The sequence below is a fragment of the Ranitomeya variabilis genome, chromosome 6 (assembly GCF_051348905.1).
Source record: "Ranitomeya variabilis isolate aRanVar5 chromosome 6, aRanVar5.hap1, whole genome shotgun sequence".
NCBI lineage: Eukaryota > Metazoa > Chordata > Amphibia > Anura > Dendrobatidae > Ranitomeya > Ranitomeya variabilis.
In genome coordinates, this window is record NC_135237.1 from 350,873,646 (window position 1) to 350,891,801 (window position 18,156).

The window sequence follows — 18,156 nt, forward strand, 5'->3', positions numbered from 1 at the left end:
TCCAATCTGCAGCTAATTCGGATGTAATCCCGACAGTGGACACGCACCCTACACTATCCATTCATCTATCAATAGATATATCTATCAACATATATCTATAGATAGATATAGGAATAGATAGATGTATGCATCTATAGATCTATCTATATGTAGCTCTGTATATCCATTTCATCTATCATCTATATGTCTATCTATCTGTGTGTAATTGAGTGTGGGTTGGACAAATGTAAAAGAGGAGGTTGGACAGAAATGACATCACTCAATAATGTTCAATAATACATCTTTAGCTTTCAAAAACGCATACAAAAACGCACAAAAAATTAAAAAATGCATCAAAAGCGCGCAAAAACTGCACCAAAATCTGCATCATAACCGCACCAAAAACTGCATCAAAACCGCACCAAATACTGCATCAAATCTTCACCAAAAACTGCATAAAAAAGCATCAAAAACCTGAATCAAAACCACGCAAAAAAACGCACCAAATACTGCAGCAAAAACTCAATCAAAACCGCGCAAAAACCACACAAAAACCACACAAAAACCACACCAAGAACAGCATCAAAACCACACAAAAAAGCCGCATCAAAACCGCGCAAAAACATGAAAAAAATGCATCCAAAACGCAGCTGCGTTTTCTGCAAGGAGATGCAGATTTTGTGCAGACAATTCTGCACCCAAATCTGCAAGGTGTGCATACAGCATAAAACTGACCTGCCATTATGATTCTCCAGGTCATTACAAGTTAATAGACACGAAACACGTCTAGGTTATTTTTTATCTACCGTATATACTCGAGTATAAGCCGACCCGAGTATAAGCCGACCCCCCTAATTTTGCCACAAAAAACTGGGAAAACTTATTGACTCGAGTATAAGCCTAGGGTGGAAAATGCAGCAGCTACCGGTGAATTTCAAAAATAAAAATAGATGCTCCAAACCATTCATTATTGCCCCATAGATGCTCCATATAAAGCTGTGCCACATATAATGTTCCATACCATTGATTATTGCCCCATTATCCATATACAGGTCCTTCTCAAAAAATTAGCATATAGTGTTAAATTTCATTATTTACCATAATGTAATGATTACAATTAAACTTTCATATATTATAGATTCATTATCCACCAACTGAAATTTGTCAGGTCTTTTATTGTTTTAATACTGATGATTTTGGCATACAACTCCTGATAACCCCAAAAACCTGTCTCAATAAATTAGCATATTTCACCCGTCCAATCAAATAAGCATATTTCACCCGTCCAATCAAATAAAAGTGTTTTTTAATAACAAACAAAAAAAACATCAAATAATAATGTTCAGTTATGCACTCAATACTTGGTCGGGAATCCTTTGGCAGAAATGACTGCTTCAATGCGGCGTGGCATGGAGGCAATCAGCCTGTGACACTGCTGAGATGTTATGGAGGCCCAGGATGCTTCAATAGCGGCCTTAAGCTCATCCAGAGTGTTGGGTCTTGCGTCTCTCAACTTTCTCTTCACAATATCCCACAGATTCTCTATGGGGTTCAGGTCAGGAGAGTTGGCAGGCCAATTGAGCACAGTAATACCATGGTCAGTAAACCATTTACCAGTGGTTTTGGCACTGTGAGCAGGTGCCAGGAAGCATGAAGTGCTCCAAAATCTCCTGATAGCTAGCTGCATTGACCCTGCCCTTGATGAAACACAGTGGACCAACACCAGCAGCTGACATGGCACCCCACACCACTGACTGTGGGTACTTGACACTGGACTTCAGGCATTTTGGCATTTCCGTCTCCCCAGTCTTCCTCCAGACTCTGGCACCTTGATTTCCGAATGACATGCAAAATTTGCTTTCATCAGAAAAAAGTACTTGGGACCACTTAGCAACAGTCCAGTGCTGCTTCTCTGTAGCCCAGGTCAGGCGCTTCTGCCGCTGTTTATGGTTCAAAAGTGGCTTTACCTGAGGAATGCGGCACCTGTAGCCCATTTCCTGCACACGCCTGTGCACGGTGGCTCTGGATGTTTCCACACCAGACTCAGTCCACTGCTTCCTCAGGTTCCCCAAGGTCTGGAATCGGTCCTTCTCCACAATCTTCCTCAGGGTCCGGTCACCTCTTCTCGTTGTACAGCGTTTTCTGCCACATTGTTTCCTTCCAACAGACTTACCATTGAGGTGCCTTGATACAGCACTCTGGGAACAGCCTATTTGTTGAGAAATTTCTTTCTGGGTCTTACCCTCTTGCTTGAGGGTGTCAATGATGGCCTTCTTGACATCTGTCAGGTCGCTAGTCTTACCCATGATGGGGGTTTTGAGTAATGAACCAGGCAGGGAGTTTTTAAAAGCCTCAGGTATCTTTTGCATGTGTTTAGAGTTAATTTGTTGATTCAGAAGATTAGGGTAATAGGTCGTTTAGAGAACCTTTTCTTGATATGCTAATTTATTGAGACAGGTTTTTTGGGTTATCAGGAGTTGTAGGCCAAAATCATCAGTATTAAAACAATAAAAGACCTGACAAATTTCAGTTGGTGGATGAATCTATAATATATGAAAGTTTAATTGTAATCATTACATTATGGTAAATAATGAAATTTAACACTATATGCAAATTTTTTGAGAAGGACCTGTATAGCTGTGCCATATATAATGCTCTGCACCGTTCATTATGGCCCCATAGATGCTCCATATAAAGCTGTGCCCCATATACAATGCTCTGCACCGTTCATTATGGCCCTATAGATGCTCCATATAAAGCTGTGCCATATATGCTCTGCACCGTTCAGTATGGCCCCATAGATGCTCCTTATATAGCTGTGCCCTATATGCTCTGCACCGTTCAGTTTGGCCCCATAGATGCTCATTATAAAGCTGCCCCATATGGAATGCTCTGCACCGTTCAGTTTGGCCCCATAGATGCTCCACATAAATCTGTGCCATATATAACGCTGCTGCTGCTATAAAAAAAAAAAAACACATACTCACCTCTCTTGCTTGCAGCTCCCCAGAGTCCGGTCCCGGCGTCTCTCCGCACTGACTGATCAGGCAGAGGGCGGCGCGCACACTATATGCGTCATCGCGCCCTCTGACCTGAACAGTCAGAGCGGAGAGACGCCGGGAAGACAGAGCGGCGCCCGGCGTGTGGATCGTGGACAGGTAAATATGCGATACTTACCTGCTCCCGGCGTCCCGCTCCTTCCCCCGGACAGCTGGTCTCCGGGTGCCGCAGCCTCTTCCTCTATCAGCGGTCACCGGCACCGCTGATTAGAGAAATGAATATTCATTTCTCCAATGAGCGGTCCCACGTGACCGCTGTACAGGGGAAGAGCTGCGGCACCCGGAGACAGTGTGACGGGCAGGGGGAGCGTCAGGATCGCCGGGACTAGGTAAGTATGCCTCAGCGCCCTCTCCCCCTCACCCGCCGACCCTGCCACAGACCGTGACTCGATTATAAGCCGAGGGGGGCACTTTCAGCCCAAAAATTTGGGCTGAAAATCTCAGCTTATACTCTAGTATATACGGTAAGTGGTAAAAAAAATGTCAAAACTTTGCTAAAAAGAAATAAAATAATTGCGATATTTTCTGAGATATCGTGTCGGGTGAGGACTAATTTTTTGCGCGCCGAGCTGACGTTTTTAATGATACCACTTTTGTGCAGATACGTTCTTTTGATCGCCCATTATTGCATTTTAATGTAATGTCGCGGCGACCAAAAAAACATAATTTTGGCTTCTTTATTTTCTTGCTATGCCGTTTAGCGATCAAGTACATTTTTTATTTTTGTATTGAAAACAGCTGACATGTTGCGGCTTTGAAGTGGGCTCACCGCGAAGCCCACCTCAAAGTGGGGGATACTGCCAGCTGACGTACTATTCTGTCAGCTGGCAGAAAGGGGTTAATAAACAATATGTTTATGTAATTTAAAAAAAAAACAGCATGGGCTACCGCGCAATTTTCTGCGCCAGAGGGGGAAAGCCGACGGCCAATATTTGTAGCCTGCTATGAATATCAGCCCGCAGCTGTCTGCGTAGCCTTTACTGGCTATTAAAATAGGGGGACCTCCCCCAAAAAAATGACGTGGGGTCCCCCTATATTTTATAGCCAGAAAGGCTACGCAGACAGCTGCCGGCTGATATTCATAGCCTAGAGAGGGGCCATGGATATTGGTCCCCGCCCGGCTACAAATACCAGTCCGCAGCCGCCCCAGAAATGGCGCATCTGTAAGATGCACCAATTCCGGCACTTAGCCCCTCTCTTCCCACTCCCGTGTAGCGGTGGGATATGGGGTAATAAGGGGTTGTCACCTTGCTATCGTAAGGTGACAGTAAGCCGGGTTAATAACGGAGAGGCGTCAATAAGACGCCTATCCGTTATTAATCCAATAATAACAAAGGGTTAATAAAACACACACATTATGAAAAAAGTATTTTAATATTCTTCATTTCACCATACTTACCATACTTCAGCGCCTGCAAAAAACGTAAAATAATAAACCGTATACTACCTGTCCGCCGTAGTCCAATTAATAACGAGTGTCCCACGACGATCTCCCCTATAGAACAGTGACATCGGGTGATGTCACTGCTCTATAGGACCCTCAGTGAGACACTGACAGGAGACAATGGCTCCTGCAGTGCATCACTGAGGTTACTATAGTTCACTGGTCTCACTTTATGGCAAAAAGCTGCGTGGGAACTTCCTCACACAGCAATGCCATAAAGTGAGACTAGGGACTATTTTCTCACAGGGGCGTAGGAATACATTGTGAGGAATACACTGTGGAAGGATACCTTCCTCCCCTCATTGTGTTCCTGGAGCCCCTGGTGAGCAGTCGAATGAGCAGATGCTCCTGCTCTCCACGGGAGATCGTCACGGGACACTCGTTTTAATTGCATTTCTGCGGATCAGGGAGTATATTGTTTGTTTATTTTAATATTTTTTACAGATGACAATGGCTTCGGGGAACAAAGTGACAAGTGATGGTGAGTATGTACTCTATGTTATATGTACTGTATGTATGTTGTATGTATGTACGTACTGTATGTGGCATGTTTCATGTCGCATGTCACATGTTGCATGTCATCGCATGGTGCATGTTGTCGCCTGGTGCATGTCGCATGTCGTCGCATGGTGCATGTTGCCGCATGGTGCATGTCGTCGCATGGTGCATGTCGTCGCATGGTGCATGTCGTCGCATGGTGCATGTCGTCGCATGGTGCATGTCGCCGCATGGTGCATGTCGCCGCATGGTGCATGTCGCCGCATGGTGCATGTCGCCGCATGGTGCCTGTCGTCGCATGGTGCATGTCATATGTTGCATGTCGTCGCATGGTGCATGTCGTCGCATGGCGCATGTCGTCGCATGGTGCATGTCATATGTTGCATGTCGTCGCATGGTGCATGTCGCATGTTGACGCATGGTGCATGTTGTCGCATGGTGCACGTCGCATGGTGCCTGTCGTCGCATGGTGCCTGTCGTCGCATGGTGCCTGTCGTCGCATGGTGCCTGTCGTCGCATGGTGCCTGTCGTCGCATGGTGCCTGTCGTCGCATGGTGCCTGTCGTCGCATGGTGCCTGTCGTCGCATGGTGCCTGTCGTCGCATGGTGCCTGTCGTCGCATGGTGCCTTTCGTCGCATGGTGCATGTCATATGTTGCATGTCGTCGCATGGTGCATGTCGTCGCATGGTGCATGTCATATGTTGCATGTCGTCGCATGGTGCATGTCGTCGCATGGCGCATGTCGTCGCATGGTGCATGTCATATGTTGCATGTCGTCGCATGGTGCATGTCGCATGTTGACGCATGGTGCATGTTGTCGCATGGTGCCTGTCGTCGCATGGTGCCTGTCGTCGCATGGTGCCTGTCGTCGCATGGTGCCTGTCGTCGCATGGTGCCTGTCGTCGCATGGTGCATGTCGTCGCATGGTGCATGTCGTCACATGGTGCATGTCATATGTTGCATGTCGTCGCATGGTGCATGTTGTCACATGGTGCATGTCATATGTTGCATGTCGTCGCATTGTGCATGTCATATGTTGCATGTTGTCGCATGGTGCATGTCGCATGTTGTCACATGGTGCATGTTGTTGCATGGTGCATGTCGCATGTTGTCACATGGTGCATGTCGTCGCATGGTGCATGTCGTCACATGGTGCATGTCGTCGCATTGGTGCATGTCGTTGCATGCCGTCGCATGGGGCATGCCGTCGCATGGTGCATGTCGTCACATGGTGCATGTCGTCACATGGTGCATGTCGTCACATGGTGCATGTCGTCGCATGGTGCATGCCGTCGCATGGTGCATGCCGTCGCATGGTGCATGTCGTCGCATGGCGCATGTTGTCGCATTGGTGCATGTCGTTGCATGTCGTCGTGTTCCATGTCGCGTGTTCCATGTCACAGGTCCCATGTAGTCACATGTTGCTTGTCACATGGTGTATGTTGTATGTCTGTATGTACTGTATGTATTGTATATACACATTATATATTATATATATATATATATATATATATATATATATATATTTTTTTTTATTTTTTTTTTAACATTGAACACATTAGCCGGATGATGGGACTACTACTGTCCCATCATTGGCTAATGTGTCACTCACTGTCGCTGTAGCAGGCAGAGCCCGATGGGACTTGTAGTCCCAATCGGACAATGCCTGCACAGAGACATACAGCAATGACACCCGCCCACCGCAGACCCCTGCACGGCCAGAGGACCCACCGCACAGCCCAGCGCAGCCCCACAGCACATCCCGGCGGCGGCACATACCGGCTTCACGGCGCAGGCACCGGCACATCCTGGCGCCAGAACATACCAGTACTTCACGGTGCAGGCACCGGCACATCCTGGCGCCAGAACATACCGGCACTTCACGGCGCAGGCACCGGCACATCCTGGCGCCAGAACATACCGGCACTTCACGGCGCAGGCACCGGCACATCCTGGCGCCAGAACATACCGGCACCGCGGCACTTCACGGCGCAGGCACCGGCACATCCTGGCGCCAGAACATACCGGCACCGCGGCACTTCACGGCGCAGGCACCGGCACATCCTGGCGCCAGAACATACCGGCACTTCACAGCGCAGGCACCAGCGCCAGAACATACCGGCACCGTCGCAGACTCCTCCACGCCCGCCCATCCCAGAACACAGCGTTCACAATTCACATCCCTGCCTACTACCTAGCCCCGCCTGCCCCAGCACAGCCCTGCAGCCCCCAGCGCCGCCCACAGCCCAGTCACTCTTTATGAGTGACTGCTGTCTGTGGAGCCTGGGGTCACGCCTGCTACTGACGTCACGTCAATTTCCAGAGTCTGGAAATTGACGTGACGTCGGCGGAAATGAGCGGCGGCTGAAGCCTGGGGGTCATGTGACCCGGACTCAGCCACCAGCATAGCGCCGCTCACAGGCAAAAACGGCTAAAGAAGGTATTTAGACAATTCATCAGGGGCCCCGGGGGGGATACATAGGGGGGATAATTGAAAGTAGTGGACAACCCCTTTAAGATTGGCAAATCTGCATCAGTGCCAGTCCTGTGTGTGGCATCTGTCTTTGATTTTCTGCAACAGAAAACCTACTTTTTTAACAGTGGGCCTGATTTCTTCACAATTCTCCCAGAAAAAAAAATAAAAGTGGGAGATTAAGATTGGCAAATCTGCATTAGTGCCAGTCGTGTGTGTGGCATCTTTTTTTTTTTTTTTTTTTAATTTCTGCCACAGAAAACCTACTGTGTAGCAGTGGGCCTGATTAAATCACTTGTCTCACATATCCCCCCAAAAAAATAAAATAAAGGGATAATAATCTTGCCAAACCTGTGCATCTGTGCGAGTGCTGTCTGTGGTATCTGTCAGTCATTTTGTGCCACAGGAACTATACCGTGATATAGTGGGCCTGATTCAATCCCTTGTCTCCCATATCCAAAAAAAGAGGGACATTTCTATTGCCAGTGGGTGCATCTGCGTCATTCCGGCTAGTGCCATATCTGCCACCCTCTTTCTGCAAATCAAACTGTGTTGTTGTGTAATACAGTGGGCCTGATTTTTCCCTGGATTCTCCCACACATAAAAAAGAGATTTAAATTCACAACCAGTTCACGTACACCTTCTTCCTGGTTTTACTGGACCACATAACGGTTGTTAGTTTGATTACATTTTTCCAATAATGAGGAAGTCTGGTGGAAGAGGTCGTGGCCGTGTGCATTCATTGCCAGCTGGTAATGATGTTAGTGGTGGTGGTCGTGGAGCATCAGGTGGTCGTGGGAAAAGCAATATAGCCCCTAAGTCTCGAGTTGTTGAGCCAGCGTCATCGTCTGGCTACACAAGGCCTCGAAGGCTCCCTTTTCTGGGAGTAGGAAAACCGCTTTTGAAGCCGGAGCAGCAGGAACAAGTATTGGCTTTCATTGCTGACTCAGCCTCTACCTCTTTCTCCTCCTCCTCGGAAAGTGCCAAATGTCAGAGCAGTGTGTCGTCAGTGGATGCTCCCGCTCAGGAACAAGTCGCTTCCTTGCGTCCTTCACCCAGAACAACAGTGAAGGATGCGTCAGGCGACACAACTGGTTACTCCATGGAGCTCTTTACACATACCGTGCCTGGGTTCGAAAGTGAAATAGTTAACAGGCCATGCCCATTACAAGATGAATCGGACATGGAGTGCACAGATGCACAGCCACAGACAGATTATAATGCTGTTCCTTTGACTCAGATCAGAACATTGCCCTCGCAGTGTACTGATCCAGAATCTGACCCCGAGGAGACTACGGATCTCCGTCACGAACGCTATAGCACCGGTTTACACGGTGACCCAGAGGAAGGTGCACAGAACATAGAAGAGGAGGTCATAGATGACCCAGTTGTTGACCCCGATTGGCAGCCATTGGGGGAACAGGGTGCAGGCTGCAGTAGCTCTGAAGCGGAGGAGGAGCCGCAGCAGACATCAACATCGCAACAGGTTCCATCTGGCAGGCCCGTATCTGGCCAAAAATGTGTGGCAAAACCAAAACCAGTTGTAGGACAGCGTGGCCATCAGGTTCAAGTAGCTCAGCATGCAATGCTTGAAAAGGTATCCGATAGGAAGAGTGCAGTGTGGAATTTTTTTAACCAAGATCCCAATGATCAGCGCAAAGTCATCTGTAAGAAATGCTCCAGGACCTTCAGCAGAGGTCAGAATGTTAAAAATTTAAATACAAGTTGCATGCATCGACATTTAACCACCATGCACTTGCAAGCCTGGACACACTACCAAACGTCCCTTAATGTTGTAGCACCCTCTCACAATGAAGCTAATAAGCAAGGCGACAACCCTTCCCTCCCTGTAAGCCCACCGTTTACCACACCACCTGCAGGTAATGTGGCGGTTTCGTCGCAAGGCCAAAGCAGTCAGGGAATCACCAGGTTCATGGTCGGAAAAACTGTATGTAGGGCACCATCAAGAATACCGTCACCAACCCTCTCTCAGTCACCCATGTCCACCGGCACCCCCGCTAGTTCCACCGTATGCAGCTCTCCAGTCCAGCTCACCCTACATGAGACTCTCGTTAGGAAAAGGAAGTACTCATCCTCGCACACAGGGTTTGAACGCCCACATTGCTAGACTAATCTCGTTAGAGATGATGCCCTACCGGTTAGTTGAAACCGAAGCTTTCAAAGCCCTGATGGACTACGCTGTACCACGCTACGAGCTACCCAGTCAACACTTCTTTTCGAGAAAAGCCATCCCAGCCCTCCACCAGCATGTAAAAGACCGCATTGTCCATGCGCCCAGGCAATCTGTGAGTAGAAAGGTGCACCTGACAACAGATGCATGGACCAGTAGGCATGGCCAGGGGCGTTACGTCTCCATCACGGCACACTGGGTTAATGTGGTGGATGCAGGGTCCAGAGGGGACAGTAATATTGGGTCAGTTCTGCCTAGCCCACGGTGTAGGAAACAGTTGGCTGTAGGCGTTCGTCCCCCCTCCTCCTCCTCCTCGTCCTCCAGCAGAAGCGAGAGCTCGTCCACAGACCGCAGTCACACAACCACTCCATCCGCAGCTGCCACTGTTGCACACGAGGTGTCCAATTATGGAACAGCTTGTGGCAAGCGACAGCAGGCTGTACTGGCAATTAAGTGTTTGGGCGACAACAGACACAGAAGTTCTGTCCGAGTTCTTGCAGCAAGAAACTCAGTTATGGCTGGGCACTGTACATCTTGAGGCAGGCAAGGTAGTCAGTGACAACGGAAGGAATTTTATGGCTGCCATAGCCATTTCACAACTGAAACACATTCCTTGCCTGGCTCACACCTTAAACCTGGTGGTGCAGTGCTTCCTGAAAAGTTATCCGGGGTTACCCGACCTGCTGCTGAAAGTGCGCAGACTTTGCTCTCACATCCGCTGTTCGCCTGTACACTCCAGCCGTATGCATAACCATCAGCGGGCTTTGAACCTTCCACAGCATCGCCTAATCATCGACGTTGCAACAAGGTGGAACTCCACACTGCACATGCTTCAGAGACTGTGCGAACAGAGGCGTGCTGTTATGTATTTGTGGGAGGATACACATACACGGGCAGGCAGTTGGATGGCAGACATGGAGTTGTCAGCTGTGCAGTGGTCGAAGCTCCAAGACCTGTGTCAAGTCCTTATTTTTTTTAGGAATGCACACGGCTGGTTAGTGCAGACAACGCCATAATAAGCATAAGCGTCTGCTGATGCAAAGTTTGACGCACATAAAGGAACAGGCGTCTGCAGCCGAGGAAGAGGAAAGCCTTGATGACAGTCAGCCATTGTCTGCTCAGGGAAGTCTACAGGACGAGGTGGCGGGCGAAGAGGAGGAGGACGAGGAGGATGATGGGGATGACTATTTGTTGGATGAGGAAGCTTCTCAGGGGGCAATAGAAACTGCTGGCGGTGCAAGGCCGGGTTCTGGGTTTTTGAGGGAGACAAGTGAAGTGGATTTGCCAGAAATTGCTCCTCAACCCAGCATAAGCACTGACTTGACAACTGGAACATTGGCCCACATGGCGGATTATGCCTTGCGTATCCTCAAAAGGGACCCACGCATTTTAAAAATGATGACAGATGACGATTACTGGTTGGCCTGCCTCCTTGATCCTAGCTATAAAGGCAAATTGCAAAATATCATGCCACATGAGAACCTCGAACAGATATTGACAACCAAACAAGCTACTCTTGTAGACCGTTTGATGCAGGCATTCCCAGCACACAGCGCCGGTGATGGTTCTCACACGAGCCGCAGGGGGCACCAGGGCAGAGGTGTTAGAGGTGCACAGATCAGAAGTGGCGTTGGACAGAGGGGTTTTCTGACCAGGTTGTGGAGTGATTTCGCAATGACCACAGACACAACAGGTACAGCAGCATCCATTCAAAGAGACAGGAGACAACATTTGTCCAGTATGGTTACTAACTATTTTTCCTCCATTACCGATGTGCTCCCTCAACCGTCATTCCCCTTTGATTACTGGGCATCCAAAATAGACACCTGGCCTGAATTGGCTGAATATGCATTGCAGGAGCTTGCTTGCCCAGCAGCTAGTGTGCTATCAGAAAGAGTATTCAGTGCTGCTGGTTCAATACGGACCGAAAAAAGGACTCGTCTGGCTACCCAAAATGTTGATGAGCTAACCTTCATAAAAATGAACCACTCATGGATTTCAAATTATTTTGCCCCGCCTTTCCCGGCTGACACCTAGCTTTCCTGTAAAAAGGTCTTGCTTTGGGACTGGTGTTACTGACTGTTCCAATCTCTTAATTTGCAGCTGCTGTTTGTCCAGAATACGACATGTTTTCACCTCCCTAAATGCACTAACTCCCCCCACGGGGCCGTGGTCTCGCCACTTGTCGCAAGCACCCGTCAGAGTGCCGTTTGTCTGAAGAGGTGCGTGTGCCCACTTTTGGTCGACGGGACTGGCACTGGATCCCTCATAGTACAATGAAGTGTCTCTGGCGGCGGTGGCGCGCACCCAACGTCAGACACACCGTTGTAACATGAGGGGCCCTGGGCTTGTACCGCCGGCCAGGAGAGAGTGTCCCCCCCCCCCCCCAAGGTCAAACAGTGCTCTACCACTTGCTAAATTATCTGCCGCTGCTCCACCACTGTTTAGTATAGGCGTAAATCCTTCCATGCCTGGCACAGACAATAACAGTTTGTTGACATGTATGATGCTAGTTAAAATAGTCAGGGGCCCTGTCCTACATTTGCACCAGTAAATACTTTGAACCAAATTACAATGTCTGAAGGTCAGCATAGGAGCACACCCCTGTACCTAAGTATGCCACCCTTTTTTTTTTTTTTTTTTTTGGGGGGGGGGGTTATTTTTGTTTTGGATACATTAAAATCACTTTAGGTTTTGGGACTCGGAGTACTTACTGTGTCAGACACTCCTTCCAATTGTCCTCCCCTGACCACACCAATGCTGCCTGTGTATTCCTGTTGCCAAATTTAAGCTGCATAGAGCCTAATTTATTATTTTAGGCCTAGGAAGTCTGTCTGCGGTCCCTCCTTCTAATTGTCCTCCACTGACCACACCAATGCTGCCTGTGTACCCCTGTGACCAATTTAAAACTGCATAGAGCCAACTTTTTTAGTTAACACATACGATACTACCTTTGTCTGTCTGCGCCACTAAATCACGCTGTCCTCCACTGAAAAAGCTGAGCTTCAATCTTCCGTCTCTCATTAAGTATTTTTTAAATTTAACACTACAGTTGTCATACTGCTTGGGTTGGGGCCTAGTAACGGTGTCTGCCGCTCCTTGGTGTTCTCTTCCTCCTTGGTGTTCTCCTCCGGGTTTCCTTGTCTGAGCTTCAATCTTCCGGCTCTCATTAAGTATTTTTAAATGTAACACTACAGTTGCCATACTACTTGGGTTGGGGCCTAGTAACGGGGTCTGCCGCTCCTTGGTGTTCTCCTCCACTGAACAAAGCAGTGCCGCCTGTTTCCTACTGTTAGCAATTTAGAACTGCATTTAGCCTAGTTACTTATTTGGCCCTACTCACTCTGTCAGCCTCTCATTACAGTGGTCCTCCACTGAACAAAGCAATGCCGCCTGGTTAGTCCTGTTACCAATTTTGAACAGCATTTAGGCCACTATTATTTGGGCCTAGATCTGTGTTTCCTTCTCATCCTGCCCATTGCCCAGCCACTGCTAGATTAGCCCGCTGGTACATTGACCCAGACCACTACTTTCCCCTTGCACTCTACACAGCCTGAATCTGACCCTGCTGAAAGTCAGGTTCCTCTTCCCGCATACTATACCACCTTACACGGGGACAAAGAGGAAGGTGCAGGTGAAAGTGCAGGTTCCTTCATCAGGTGGGGGGGGCACACTCGTTGGCGACGTCACTGGCACAGGGCCCCTCATAGTACGCAAAGTGTCGCTGCCGGTGGGAGGCGCCCCCGCCGTGCAAACACACCGCCGTACTGTGAGGGGCCCTGTGCCAGTGCGAACGAGTGGGACCCCCTGCTTGCTCAGGATCACAGCACTTGCAACATTGCAATACTTACCTCTAACTGTTCCACCGCCGTGACGTACTCCACGTTTCCTGGGCCCACTGAAAACTTGAACCAGCCCTACCCCCCACAACTTTAGCCAAATGACCCCCCAATTTTCAATGGGTACCTATTATTGCAAGGTAAATTAAGATTGACAAGCTTAAGTAACAAGAATTGATGTTTTTGGCATTAAAATGGGCACTGTAGGTGTTTTCCTGGCCTCCACTCACTGCCGACTATGCTTCCCCATTGACTTGCATTGGGTTTCGTGTTTCGGCCGAACAACGACCCCGACTTTGCAAGAAGATCGGCCGATTTCACTCGACTCTTGACAAAGTCGGGTTTCGCAAAACCCGACTCGACCCCAAAAAAGTAAAAGTCGCTCAACCCTAGAAATCACACTTTCCCCTGTCCCCAAAATCCGCAGCCTCGGAGTAACCCTTGACTCTGCCCTGTCCTTCAAACCGCACATCCAAGCTCTCGCCACCTCCTGTCGCCTCCAGCTCAAAAATATTTCCAGAATCCGTCCTTTCCTCAACCCACACTCTACCAAAATGCTCGTGCATGCCCTAATCATTTCCAGCCTCGACTACTGCAACATACTCCTCTGTCGCCTACCTTCTAACACTCTCGCACCCCTCCAGTCCATCCTTAACTCTGCTGCCCGACTAATCTCTCCCCTCGCTACACTCCTGCTTCACCTCTTTGCAAATCTCTTCACTGGCTCCCAATTTCCCAGCGTATCCAGTTTAAACTATCTAACACTGACCTACAAAGCCATCCATAATCTTTCTCCTCTGTATATTTCCACACTAATCTCTCCCCTCACGTAATCTCCGGTCCTCCCAAGACCTCCTACTATCCTCCACACTTATTCGCTCCTCTCCCAATCGCCTCCAAGACTTCTCCCGAATATCCCCCATCCTCTGGACTTCAGTGCCCCAACACATCCGGTTATCCACTACTTTTGGATCCTTCAAAAGAAACCTGAAAACCCACCTCTTCAAAGAAGCTTACAGCCTGTAAAGACCACACGGCCACCTCAACACCATTGGAGCTACCGCAACCCTTGACCTACTGTCTCCTTCCCCATAATTGTGTAGAATGTAAGCCCGCAAGGGCAGGGTCCTCTTCCCTCTGTACCAGTCTGTCATTGTTAGTTTTTGTTTACTGTAAGGCTAGGGTCACATTGCGTTAGGGCAATCCGTTAAGCGCATAGCGCTAGCGGATTGCGCTAACGCAATGCTTCTCTAGGGTCCGCGTTCGGCGTCCCCGCTAGTGCAGATCCCCGATCTGCACTAGCGAGGAACGGACCTCGGGCGCGCCGCGGACGCTGCAAGCAGCGTCCGAGGTCCGTCACTCAAATGACGGCACATCGCTAGCGCACGCCCGGGCGCTAGCGACGCGTTCACCATTACAGGCTATGGCGGCGTTAACGGACTACGTTAACACCGCGTTATGCCGCGGTGTAACGTAGTCCGTTAAACACGGTCACATAACGCAATGTGACCCTAGCCTAAGCGATATTTGTATTTTGATGTAACCCCTTCTCATGTACAGCACCATGGAATTAATGGTGCTATATAAATAAATAATAATAAGATATAGTACAAAGTTTATTTTCATGTGTAGTATTGATTTATAAAATGACGATTACGCTGGAGGTCTAGTAACGACTGTTCTAAGTAGTCCTATATGCAATATGCCCCCTGCCATCCCTGATGATAGAGTAGCCATGCTTTCCAGCACTTGGTGGATGGCTCTCAGTCGATTACTGCAAATAAGAAAATCACCCAATAACAATGTAAACAAGAATTGCAGACACACATTGTGCAAACATACGAAAACGGAATGTGCATTCGGGGACGGTGCATAAATACACACGGAGCCTACACATAGGCACACGTTCCCAAAAGCTCACACTGTGCATAGTACAGCAATACAATTCTGCATTATCGTGTATGGAAAACTGGCGTGGGGTCCTAGCTTCAAAAGGATTTTCCATAAAAAATAAAGACCCTGTGAGACCCCCCCTCAGCTCGTCATCCTGTCATACCCCCCTCAGCTCGTCACCCTGCGAGACCCCTCAGCTCGTCGCCCTGAGACCCCCCTCAGCTCGTCACCCTGTGAGACCCCCATCAGCTCGTCGCCCTGTGAGACCCCCTCAGCTCGTCGCCCTGTGAGACCCCCCTCAGCTCGTCACCCTGTGAGACCCCCCTCAGCTCGTCACCCTGAGACTCCCCTCACCTCGTCACCCTGTGAGATCCCCACCTCAGCTCCTCACCCTGTGAGACCCCTCAGCTCGTCACCCTGTGAGATCCACACCTCAGCTCGTCGCCCTGTGACATCTCCCTCAGCTCGTCATCCTGTGAGACCCCCCTCAGCTCGTCACCCTGTGAGATCCCCACCTCAGCTCCTCACCCTGTGAGACCCCCTCAGCTCGTCGCCCTGTGAGACCCCCTCAGCTCGTCGCCCTGTGAGACCCCCCTCAGCTCGTCACCCTGAGACCCCCCTCAGCTCGTCACCCTGTGAGATCCCCACCTCAGCTCGTCGCCCTGTGAGACCCCCTCAGCTCGTCGCCCTGTGAGACCCCCTTTCAGCTCGTCGCCCTGTGAGACCCCCTTTCAGCTCGTCGCCCTGAGACCCCCTTTCAGCTCGTCACCCTGTGAGACCCCCCTCAGCTCGTCACCCTGAGACCCCCTTTCAGCTCGTCGCCCTGTGAGACCCCCTTTCAGCTCGTCACCCTGTGAGACCCCCTTTCAGCTCGTCGCCCTGTGAGACCCCTTTTCAGCTCGTCGCCCTGTGAGACCCCCTTTCAGCTCGTCACCCTGTGAGACCCCCTTTCAGCTCGTCGCCCTGTGAGACCCCCTTTCAGCTCGTCGCCCTGTGAGACTCCCCCTCAGCTCGTCACCATGTGAGACCCCCTTTCAGCTCGTCGCCCTGTGAGACCCCCTTTCAGCTCGTCGCCCTGTGAGACCCCCTTTCAGCTCGTGGCCCTGTGAGACCCCCCTCAGCTCGTCACCAGTCACATAGGTAGAACATAGCAGACAGGAGGTTTGTGGATGCAACCAGTCATTGCAGCAGAACGGTCACTGTTACCACTATCATCACTGCTCCCGACATGCACCGGGACGTCCCATATCAGCGCTCAGCACAGATTTACCCGCTGGTCAGGTCCTGCTGTACAGTGAGCAGCCGTTCCCTCAGGTTCTCAAACATGCTGCTGCGACAGAGGACAAGCGCCAAACTGTGCGACTTTCCAGGGCCACAATGCACCATCCAGCTACCAGCGAGCGGGACTGTTTTTCCTCATAGCGTCACAGTCACAAGGAGGAGGCGGGGCCGGAAAAGAAACTTGCCCCGCCCACACACGCGCTCACGCTGCTTTCATTCTGAGAGGATGACGCTAGTGCGGGGCCGGTCTTGTGACGCTAGAGGGCAGCATAGACTAGGAGAACTGCTGGTCGCTTTACTTTCCTGGCTCTTAGCTGGGGGTCTGACCCAAATCGTCTCATAAAACGAATATGACAGTTAGGCCGGGGTCGCACTACCGTAGAATGCGGACGACTGCTATGCGATAATGCGGGAAAGCATTGCATAGCATTTGGACCAGTGTTGGTCTATGGGGCAGCTCCCATCACCGTTTTTTTTCTCGGGCGTATTCAGCGTGCGTGTAAAATCGCAGCATGCTGTGATTGTATGCGTATATCGGCCGAAACTCCCTAATGCAATCCTATGGGCTCGAGAAAAACTTGGACACCACACGGACCGTCAGTATGACTTGCAAGAACTACGCACACATTTTCCTCATGTCAGCCCATTGAGCCATTAAATTCAGCGAGGAAAAGCAGTGAAAAATGTAAAGCCATACGCATGTCATACAGATACATAGGTGCGAGAAAATCGCATGGAAAACGCATTACACACGGATGACCATACGGACAACACTTGTGCGACTCTCAGCAGGAAGACTCAGACCGATTTCCATGCGTTTAGTGTGACCCCAGCCTAATAAAAAGTGTGCCTGAGAGAAGAGCTGTGTGCTGGGCTCTGCTGGCTCCACAAGGGGCAGCCACAGTAGAATGAAAGGGCTTGTGGAAAGGCTGGTACATTCACTTTAGGCCGGGGTCACACTTGCGAGTGTTTGGCGCCCCAGGGTCCTGGTCGTAACAGTAGTATTGCTTTCCTCACGGGGAAGGTGATGTTATGTTTGGAAGCGATGAAAGACAACCCTCACCAGGTAATCACAATGCACACAACATGTTCACACTCCAGGCCACAAGGGGGAGCTTTTGATCCTATTTCATAGGTGACTCCCCTATATATATTGTGTGCAACCCGTAAAGCGCTGCGTAATATGTTAGCGCTATATAAAAATAAAGATTATTATTAAAGATTATTATTATTGTGGTTTGGAGGGAAAGGGAGTTCAGACAGTTAGTGCCAGAAAGCAGACTGGAGCAGTCTGAGGCAGGAGAAGGTGTAACGAGCTGTGTAGCCTTAGTGCTGCAGCTTCGGGAAAGAGGAAACATACAGAAGGAGAGGACACTGTTCAGTGAGCATGAAGGAGAGCGAAGCAAAGGAGTGATATATTAGGGGAGACCAGCTACGAGCAGACTGCCTCCCTCTGAGGCGCAGTTATCCGGTAGCCGGAACACTGAGGTTGTAAGGAT

At 49.7% G+C, this 18,156-nt stretch overlaps 1 protein-coding gene across 5 annotated transcripts in view; it reads right to left on the bottom strand.

Moving 5' to 3' along the window:
* The window catches only part of DTNBP1 (dystrobrevin binding protein 1), a 234,886-nt gene extending 218,025 nt beyond the window's left edge, over positions 1–16,861 (bottom strand). The window contains exon 1 of one of the 5 annotated variants that reach the window (XM_077269927.1): positions 16,647–16,861. Coding sequence is in view for 4 of the 5 variants with exons in the window: in XM_077269925.1 (XP_077126040.1) it covers positions 16,647–16,762 (116 nt within the window). In the remaining variant the exon portion in view is untranslated. The remainder of the gene's footprint in view (positions 1–16,646) is intronic. The other 4 variants (XM_077269925.1, XM_077269923.1, XM_077269922.1 and 1 more) reach the window with 4 other exon arrangements.
* Between the last annotated feature and the right edge of the window lie 1,295 nt (positions 16,862–18,156).